Source organism: Alligator sinensis, unplaced genomic scaffold, assembly GCF_000455745.1.
Source record: "Alligator sinensis unplaced genomic scaffold, ASM45574v1 scaffold170_1, whole genome shotgun sequence".
NCBI lineage: Eukaryota > Metazoa > Chordata > Crocodylia > Alligatoridae > Alligator > Alligator sinensis.
This window is the reverse complement of record NW_005841863.1, coordinates 1,130,643-1,141,318: the sequence shown is the minus strand read 5'-3', so window position 1 is coordinate 1,141,318 and position 10,676 is coordinate 1,130,643. Positions and strand designations below refer to the sequence as shown.

Below are 10,676 nucleotides of genomic sequence, written 5' to 3'. Positions count from 1 at the left end.
AGTCTTCACCTTGGAAAAGTATAATGCAAGAGTGGCCCGTATGGTGCCTGAAGAAAGGGATGCCAAAGGTTAATCATGAGTCACTGTGGATTAAGAGCCTGTCTACGCTAAGAGCAAAGAACTGCTTGTTGGATCTGCACTGCTGCTACCTCATATGCACTGTGGATCAAAAAAGGCAGTTGACCCATTTAAGGCTCTGTAGACTAAGTCCCTTTGTGCTGTGTTTGCCTTCCTAGTTTCCAGTATGTTAAAAAAAATCCCAAATTAAATGGAACATCAGATCTGCATCAGGGTAGAGTTGTGAGATTGCATGCTACCCGTAGAGATCCCTGTTGGATACTCAAGCAGTAGTCTGATTGTGAGATTTGGACATCTAGCTGTATGCTGTGCTCAGGGTCAGCAGAGTGATTGCTGCAGTACACAGTGTGTCCTGGCAAAGCCTGCTGTGCTTTTGGTTCACTGAAGCTTTTAGATCTCTTCCTTTCACTTGACTCACAAATCAAAATTTTCCCTGTTACTTTTTATTCTGTTGCTTCTAACAGGCTACAGTAGCTGCTTTGTCCACTTCATTATTTTCCTGTTGACCTTGGAGAGCTGAAGCTGTGGGTTTCATCGTTCTATGAACTTTAGCTCAGTTTTCCTGCCATTTTGCTTGGAAAGCCTCCAGCAGTTTCAGTGGGTCAGACGCCAAAAGGCTTGAATCTCGCTGCATTGCTGAATTCAGTGAATTCATTGAGGGTTTCTCCCCGCTAAAATGAGGAGACAGCCCTTATCCTGCTGTAGAATAAGGGACACCCGTCCACGCCCACCCGAGATGTGGCTTATTCTGAGGCCTTGGCACTACTAACAATGCGACCCTTCAAACAAGGGCCAAAAGCATCTTGCAATTCTCTATTAATCCTTGGATACCAACTAGTCATTCAGTTTCTGTATCTCTACTGTGCTTCACTTGTCATCCACCTTGCTGTACTTCTTGCTCAACCGTTGATTGAAACAGGCATGAACTTCTGAGTGTCTGGATTTTATTCCCCCTATTTGCTGCCTGGCCCTGCTTGACAACCTAACAGCAGCTCTGTCCCTTGTTGGTTTGTTGGCTCTGACCCTGCAACTCTTCAAGTATCTGTTTCATGCAAGTGGATAAGCAGGTGGCATTACTGTACACCAACCACGAGGGGCTCCGCAGGAAGAGACCCCGATCTCTATAAAACTGCCAGTCTGCATTTTCTCCCTAAGTACTAATCAGTGGATGCATGCAAACCCTGCATGTTGTTACTGTCCCCTATTTAGATATTATGCCTTCAGTACTGGGTAACAGGTTTTATTTAGCTCAAGGACAGGAAACTCCTTTTAACTCAAATAGAGACAACATCAGGCAAAGCAAAACCAAATGTGGCAGTGATAAAAGTGCAGGTGACAAATCTTGCCGTGAAGCTGAGGTACTTAGGCTGGAAACCTAGCATTCCCAGGGTCTAACCCTAGTTTCAAACATGGAGGCCTCAGATTTTGGCCACATCCCAACTAGACAGTCAGAAAATTAACAGAAAATTCTTGTTAAATTTCCTCCCCTTTAGCTCTGGGGCCAAGATTGGCTGCTGATGTTGCTGCTGCCCAAGGTGCAAAACCTGCTACGCATCTGGTTGCCAATGTGACTTAATTTTTTGTTGAAAATTATCTCCTTGCTTCTGCCATTGCTCTAGCTCCATTAGCGTTCGTGCTCTGGGGACAGCCTGACTGATGGCTCCTCCAGACTGCTGATGCATATACACCCTGAATCTTCTTGACAAGACTAATGCATGCCCAAGAAAGGTGAGAAGCCACTGGCAATAGCACTGGAGATTTTGAATAAGAAAAACATAGTGTAGATAAAGCCTTGGTATCTGTCAAAGCTCTACAGAAATGTAATGCTAAACAATAGCTCTTCAATCCCAGGATGCTGTGTCTTTGTGACTGGGACTCTACATATTCGGCCATTTCCTTGGGTTTTGTAACAGGCTTTCTGTTGCCTGATTTTTATTCTCATCTACTGCTTGCAAGGAAGAACCAGGAAGGCAAGACGGTTGGGTCATTTCAGCATACCAGGGAAGGGCAGGAACTACAGCATGCATATCACAGACAGTTCTGGCTTCACTGTCAATTTAGAAATTGAATCTAAGATGTTTCAGTGGGACCAACCTTCACACAAAAGGGTGTAAAATCCATTCATAGATGAAGTCCTGTTAACTGCATCATATCTGCATACATGGGAGGAAAACTTATCTCCCAGGGGCAAAAAGATCAATTAAAACCAGAGTTCATCTCTGAGGCAATAATTAGGAAAAACCTGCGAGTGTCAAATTATACTTACATTATGGAAGTTTGATTTAATGACTGCACTCTTCTTGGCTTTGGGAGATTCATTTTAAGGACTGCTTATTTTTACAGTTGTACTTTGTTTGTGTAGCCCATACACCCTCCTTGTGGGTGGGAGGCATCAGAAATACAATCATTGCTGTTTGTAATTATGACCAGGAACTCAAGGGATGGAAAAAAACAGGACTCAAAGTTCTTTTATTACATGAAAAACCAGAAACATCTGTTTTTGGTCATGAGGTTTCTTGGCCCATTCTCCACTGTGTCCCCACCGGAAAATACCATTTCAATTAGCATAGACGGCTGCAACAGATTGCAAGAGACTTGGGAAAACTTAGTCAGACAAAAGAATGGAATAAACAGAAAGGAAGCAGCAGACTTGGCTTTTTTGTGCTAATATTCACTTTTGGGTAGTAAATAAACAGCCAGAATAACAAGCACATGAAGAGTTGTTGCTGAACTTGTGCTAGACTGGACATGAAAGCATCTGAGCCGCTATTTGCCTGAGATATTTTGTTTTGATTTAAAACAGCACACTTTTAATCACTTCTCCATGTTTTTTCTTATTGGCCATTTCTTTATTCACTCAACTGAATAGTACAAACTGGCTGGATGTTGGCAGTTTACAAAGAACAAAAATATAAAAATGAGACAAATTACTAGTTAAAAAAACCACCCCCAAACCAACCTGATAACATTTGGTGTGTGATGCAGTATTTAGACTGGATTACATTAAGGAAAACTGATTATGATGTTACACGTAATGCTCAACTTACACTCTGCCTCCAGAGTCAGAATATAAAGCACACAAGATATGCCAAATAGGCAGTAGCTGATCTTTGGTTGTATGATTATTTGCTGCAATACAACTGTGGGTGTCTAATTTTCGGTGTGTTTTACTTGCACGTGATAGTATGATAGAATGCTAGAATAAGCAGCTTCTCACTTGAGATGACTTTTTGAATATCAATATTCAAATCTAGTTGAACATATAACCTTCAGCTCCTACTGTTCAAACACTTAAGCATGCTTAACTCTGAAATGAATGGAAATGCTTGGGATTGAAATTAAGCACTTTAATGCCTGTCTGCAGGATTGGGGCCTTACTCTGATGGTCAGTGGGAGAACCTCACAGGACCATATTGTCCTGGTCACACACCCATCCCACTTCCTCTCAGCACAGCAATCCTATGCTACAACATCACCCAGCTGGCTGGAGCTCTTCAATCCCCATGCCACTAATATTGAAATCTGGTTGAGTCATTAACTCTGGAGAGAGGGGATCTGCATGGGTGGGGTGATCCTGCTGAGTTGAGCTAGTGTCTTACTGAAGCCTCTTTCTTACCTCACTCCATTACATAAGCCTTTACCCTCTCATTACCCATAATTGTTGCTCTCTGGGGTGGGAGAGCTGAGTTCCTCAATGCTGTGCTAATGTAGCTCACATTAAGTCAGCAGGATCTACGCTAGGGCTGCATAAACCCCCACTTTCCTGAAGTTAAAGGCCATGTGTGAAAGTCAAACCCAGGTTTCTTACTGGTATTGCACCAGTCTAACTGAAGGCCACCAAGCCAGGACTCCATACATGGCATACACTATATATGTATGTTATATATTGATTCACATGGGTTTAGTGATCATGAAAAATGCCAGCCCTGGAAACTGAAGTTCCCCATTCTCCATAGACAAGGTGCTGGCCTCCCTAACCACCACGACAGGGCCCATCCAAGGGAGTAGTGTATTTGAGACCATAACACTGCTTGGGTCTTGTATCTCTTGCTAATAACAGATCTCAAAGCATGTAAGAGGTTATACATAGACTTTATACAGAGGAAAACCAAGGCACAGGAAGGTAAAATGAGTTGCCCAGGGTCCATTGGTAGACCAGTGGCAGCCAGTGCTCCATACTCTACGCAATGCTGCCTCACTGCTGTCTGCCCTGCTACTGTAACAGGCACAATATCAGGTCTTTTAATTGTCTGAAAAAAGAAAATAGCATAAATAGGGGCCAAAATTTCACTCTCCCATGCATGCTCCCTGCTAAAATACTGAGAGTTCTGTATATGCACCGAAGGCTAAAAACTGACAGTGAAACAGTTAATTATGGAATGATGACCAAGATACTACTGAGGTATAAAACTCTGCGTCTGCTGGCCACTGGTCCACCTTGTCGTCGTCAGATTTGTCACTGTCTTCGCCGCTGGAAGCTTCGTACCCTGGCTTGGCAGAGTGGATTTGCTCTGGCTGCCTCTGGTCACCTCCTTCCCTCTTCTCTTCTGCCATCAGCTGCCTGTAGCACAGGCTGCAGACCCGCAGGGGCTTGGGGGAGAGCCGTGGCATCAGGAACTTCTGCTTGGAGCAATCCCCGCACACAACAAAGCCGCATTTCCGACAGTGGTGCCGGCGAGTGAGGGTAGAGAATTTGGTCTGTGTGCAGCGCATGCAAATATCGGTCGCTTTGTCGGGGATCCAGGGGGCAGCATGCTCAGTAGAGGGCTGCCGTCCGGTCTTTGTCAGCAGGTGCCGGATGCACTCCTCCAGGTGACTGATCCATTCCTTCCTTTCTGTGAGGGAGGCAGCAGAAACCACAAAGGACTTCTTTGAAGTCTTAATCATCCATCGGTTCTTCATCTGTAAGGTGTCTGGCAGCGTCTCCAAGGTGACGTCTTCGAGGGGTATGATGTGCTGGGAGTTGTACTTCCTTTTGTTGATCACTATGCTTCCATACACAAGGATATCATTGAAAAGGAAGAATATTCGAGGCTTGGGCTTCTTCCGGCGTTCCTTGGTCAAAATTCCCTCCCCGAGAAGGACCCTTCCTGGCACAGCTAAGGGCTGTCCCGATGCCCCAAAGCAGTTTTCCACAGTAGCGATGCGTTGGCTGTTAATCTCCGTGTTTGCCAGATGATCCACCATCTTGGCCTACACTGAAGCAGGGAGGGAAAATACAATTTTAAAGTTGTGTTCAGCAAATATAGCTGCATCAAGAATAGGTTCCTAATTGATCACCACATTTAAACAGAGGTAAGTAGTTCTCCAGATTAGTTTCAGTAGTAGCAATACCTAACCATGACTTTCCTTTTCTTTGAAGAAAACTCTATGGAAGGAAACACTGAACCTCTCATGTGCCCTGTAACAAATTGGCATAGTTGGAGTTGTGTGATTTAAATGATTCAGCCCCTGCCCCCCTTGCCTTTCCCTTGTGGATTCAGTTGTATACTGGACATAAACGTGCTGTGTAGCACTATCACTTATTCCCACTGGGATCATTATCTTGTACTGGGATCACTATATGGGTAAAACCAAACTGACATATGTACGACCGCAACAAAGTGTGCGGTGAACTTAGACTAACATTATGTAATGCTCTTTAAAAGACAACTGTGCTTCTGAAATGTATTTGACTGACAGGTATCAAAACTAAAATGCTTTGGCCAGGCGGCCCGTTCCCAAAGCATCCTTCCCATCCCCTGTCCCTCTTCCCTGCTCTGGAAGGTGTCACATTCACAGGTGCATCTCTACTGATTTTTAGCCTGTTCCTGACAACTGGAGCAAGGAGGCTGCTACTGCAAGCATTTTTATCACTGCATCTACACTCACCCTTGTGGAAGATGATGCAAGAGTGGCTGAACTCCCTGCTATTATTAGACTGAAAACCTTGCTAGTGTAGTGACCAATGTGGTGGAAAGTCAGCGCAGCCTGTGGGTTCACTCAGTCCTTGGCCTTTGGGCCGAGATGGCTCACAGGCACTGTCTTTCTTTAGGAATTTGGAATAAAGTCCATTTAAATCAGGGACACTACTGGAATAGCCATCAAGTCCCTGCAGAGACCAAAGCTGTTGTGGCCAGCATTCAGCTAGCATCCCGGGGAGGTGAAGTGCATGTTCACTCATGTTCTGAGCCCTCATCTTCCCCTGTGATGCAGCTCTCTGTGGATGGAGACCAAAACCCTCAAAATAAACAAGCCCACACAGCTCAACAGCTGCATTCATTACACCAACCATTTCTCCTGCTCTATCAGTACAAGACACATCATTCTGAAATGTTATAATCAGTGTTAAAGAGAAGTAGAGCGCAGCACATTCATTCCTCCCTCCACCTCCACAGTACTAACCCCCTGCTCATCACTCCTTTCAATGTACAAAGGTAGGTCTGATAGGAAAGCACCTCTTTAATGTCCCCCATCTGGGCCACTTCCTTGCTCTGGTTCTGTGTCTAGGGCATAACATCCATGAGAAACATAGCCACTTCCTTTCAGAGCAAGGTAGCTCAGAGTTCATCACGTGCACACAAGCCCGAGTCTGTTAGCAGTTCAGGCAATGGCCAATAGGAAACTCCTTGTTACATTAAAGAACTGGTTCTCAGAAGCTCTAAATATCCCTTGGCCTTCGACTACTTAGCTTCAGTGGCTCTGGACAAACAGTACAGAGGACCCTGCATTCAGGTAATACCTTTTGCCTCTGTGTGCTTTAAGAGAAACCACAACCACATCCAGAGCACTTGTCCGATGCTGCTGTGTGCTGGTCAAATGGTTTAGACAGGAAGCAGCCTGTTTAAAATTACTAGGCATGAAGAGAATAGCTGAATGCAATCATTTATCTAAGAATGGGGCAAGGAGACTGTGATGAGCCAACAGTGTGCCCTTGTGAAGAAGGCTAACAGCGTACTGGGCTGTATTAGTCGGAGTGCTGCCAGCAGATGTAGGGAAGAGATTATTCCCCTCCATTTGGCACTGGGGAGGCCACATTTGGAGTACTGTGTCCAGTGTTGGGCCCCCCACTACAGAAAGGATGTGGACACATTGGAGAGAGTCCAGCAGACGGCAATGAAAATGGTTAGGGGACTGGGGCACGTTACTTATGACATAAGGCCAAGGGAACTGGGCTTATTTAGCCTGCAGAAGAGAAGATTGAGGGGGGATTTAATAGCAGCCTTCAACAACCTAAAGGGAGGTTCAAAAGAGAATGGAGCTAGAGTCTAGACTATTCTCAGTGGTGGCTGATGACAGAACAAGGAGCAATGGCCTCAGGTTGCAGCAAGGGAAGCTTAGGTTAGATATTAGGAAAAACTTTCTCATGAGAAGGGTAGTGAAGCACTGGAACAGGTTGCCCAGAGAGGTGGTGGACTCTCCGTCCTTGGAGGCTTTTAGGACCCGGCTAGACAAAGCCTTGGCTGGGATGATCTAGTTGGCGATGGTGCTGCTTTGAGCAGGGGGTTGGACTAGATGACCTCCTGAGGTCCCTTCCAACCCTCATAGTCTATGATTCTATGACTGAGTTGAATTCCCGGTAGAGTTTGCATGGCGCTCAGGGGCAAGCTTTCAGAAAAGTCCTGCTCCCATTTCAGAACCTAAAGGAAGCAGCCATGTTTTCCAAAATGCTCAGGAAATGCTCCTGTCCCTTTGGAAGCATCTGTTCACTCCTTACTCATCATGAGAAGACCACACTGGTTACCTTTTGAGAGTTACTGGGATCCTGTACGTGGTAAGGTGAAGGCAAGCTACAGGAGGCACGAGAGAACAACCATGCGACTTCCCCTGAAGCAGGAGACGGTCCTAGGGACTTAGTTCTGTCAGGATAGATTTTTTCAGAGGAATGAGACACCACAGCATGTTTAATGCATTCAGACAGTGTTAAGAACCTCTGTTCATCAATGTGCAGTATAGTTTATACCCAACTACGGTGCAAACTTCTACAACACATTAATGGGGTGAAGGAAACTGGCTGAGATTTTTATTCCCTCTCTCTCATTAAAGGAATTGGCAAGGAATTTATTTGGACTTGGAAAACTTCCCTGAAAGATAAACTATAGCAGGCCATGCCTTTTGCTCTCCAAAGTACAAACTCAGGTCCCTGCGCAAACAACTGAATAGAAGAATAACAGCCTCTCGTTAAGAATGCAGATAAAATTCTCCCCAGGCTCTCCCCCAGATCACTGCTGGAGTCAACGTTTCCAAGTGGCTGTCACAAGTAGCTTTAGAACAGGATTCAGAGTAGCCTCTAAAAGCTAAGGGAGTCATTAGGTATGTGGGGGTCTTCATTAATGCGCCATAGACCTTTCCCTCCAAACAAGACCGTTCTGAATGCTGCCGTAAGGGATTAACTGCATCCCCTTTGTGTTGGGGAGAGTTAAGAAGCTGTGTCATTGCTTAGCTTGTCAGATGGAATGAGAGGGTAGCCTAAGTGGATTTTGCTACAGGCACTGAGATGTCAGGATTTAACTTCTGTGCAAACATTTTTTTTTCTTCCTCTCTGACTGATTGAGGAATAGGACAATAAATAGACTAGAAAACAATCATACAGGGAAGGCCTGACATGGCCCTGGGTTAAATGCACATATGTTTTTATAGTGCTGGCGTCTTGCCAAGGTTAGGGATTGTCCTGTTTGAGCTTAATAGGAACAGGAGCTTAGGACAGGAGAGAGAGATGAGAGGGACAAGGCATGATAGAAAATCAAAGAAAAACAGGAGGGGATGAAACCAGGGTGGAGCCATGTGTAGGAATATGGGATCCAGCACAGTACTGCAGATAAATTTGGGGATTATCAGTGCGGAATTGGGTAGGTTCATGATCCTGCTTTTAGCCATTTCTCTTCCAGGTTGTATTCCCACCTGAAAAACGGGTTAAATAAGCCTCACATATGTCAGGAAGGCTCTGAGATTCATGCCATGTGAGTGTTTTGAGACTGATTCAGTAAATATGTAGCAGCTAATAAAGGTGAAGCCGGGTTCAAACACAATGCCCTGGCATCCTGTCCCCTCCCCTCCCCTCCCCCTCCAATCCCACCTACACACACGTGCGCGCGCGCTGGAAGGATGGTTAGTTTCTTTGGAGGCATTTCTCTGTGACTGTGGAGTCTCCACTTTTCCTACTACTGTATTTTGTAGTTTGTAGACTAACCCTCTGTATTTCAGAAGCATGACTAGACTTCTAAGTGTGCGGAGGGGCACAGGTGAGTATAAACTAGACCAGGGGTCTGCAACGTTTTTGACCAGAGTGCCAAGAACACCTGCAACCTCGACTTGTAAGATGTTGGTGTGCCAGGGGCAGATGGGGGGGATCTGCGAGGGGCCCAAGCCCCGTCGTGGCAGCGCAACCCTGGCCTCTTCCCCACCGTCCGCCCGGAGGCGCATGTGCCAAGCAAAATGCCTTCATGTGCCACCCTCTGGTAGCCATGCCAGGGGTTGCCTACCCCTGAATGAGACAGAGAACTGACAGTACAGATGGAGGATTTCTACGCCAAGACCCCCAGTAAAATTTTGAAAGCATCCAGAGTCTCTTTCTCCAAAGTAATTAAGGAATTTAGGGGCGCATCTATCCATGCAATTATGACACAATAAACTCGGACACGCATCGTGCCAGAATGTATTGCTCCCAGGCACCGCATTTACACATGTGCCTGGGACTGCAGCACATTGAGCTGGATCGAAGCAGTCTCAGTTGGCAGGGGGCCCAGAGCGTCAGCTTGCCAGCCCAGGACTGCTCCAACCCAGCATAACGTGCTGCGGAGGGGCTGGCTGGGCAAGAGACTGCTGCAACGTGGGGCTAGCTGGCAGGCAGCCCCACACTGAAGCGCCCTCATGTCCCAGCCAGCTCTGTCAGTGTCTACACATGTGTTGCTGCGCAGTAAAGAACACCACAGCAGGATATTACTTGTATTTACAAGTACTAACTTACAGGGGAGCTAATTAGCTTACTGAGGCCTAATAGTGCTGTACATGCAGACACTATAAGACTTTACTGCCAGGCTAATTAGGCAGCTCTGCAGTAAACCTCTCTTGCAGACATGCCCCAAGTGTGGCTGAAAGTCCAATCAGATTTTTGTCCTTTGAACATTTTAACCATCATGCTTTGTTTGGCTCTTATGCAGTAAAGAAAATGTGGGAATGCTGTTGCATGGACTAAAGGGAAAAATCAGATTGCACACAAGCATCTTTTTCAATTCCAAAATGAGAGAGAAACAAAGGAACTGCCTGTAGCATGTCCTGCTCTGATCTGGCTTTCTATTCCTGTGCAGAATGATCGTGTACTAAGACAGTGAGCGCCCCAACCTGCTGTCTGAAATCAGAACGTTGGCTCAAGGAAAGAGAAAAATGTATCATGACACTCCCTTTGGGAGTACTGCCAGTGCTGGGGTAGGAGGAAGAAGAGTTTCATTAGATTTCCCTGGTACTCCATGATCTCTGCGGTGGGTATCTGCACCTACGGTAATGTTTGTCCTATTCAGTTTGAAGTCACGTGCCCCTCTTTAAGTTGGTCACACTGCCATGTGCCCCAGTGATCGTGTTATAGATAATAAAAATGCCACTGTATGTCACTATAATCGCAC

At 45.7% G+C, this 10,676-nt stretch overlaps 1 protein-coding gene across 1 annotated transcript in view; it reads right to left on the bottom strand.

Moving 5' to 3' along the window:
• Window positions 1-2,899: 2,899 nt before the first annotated feature.
• Window positions 2,900-10,676, bottom strand: part of PLEKHF1 (pleckstrin homology and FYVE domain containing 1) — a 10,597-nt gene continuing 2,820 nt past the window's right edge. The window contains exon 2 of the mRNA XM_006016597.3: window positions 2,900-5,276. Coding sequence (XP_006016659.1) covers window positions 4,447-5,265 — 819 coding nt within the window. The 5' untranslated portion in view covers window positions 5,266-5,276 and the 3' untranslated portion in view covers window positions 2,900-4,446. The remainder of the gene's footprint in view (window positions 5,277-10,676) is intronic.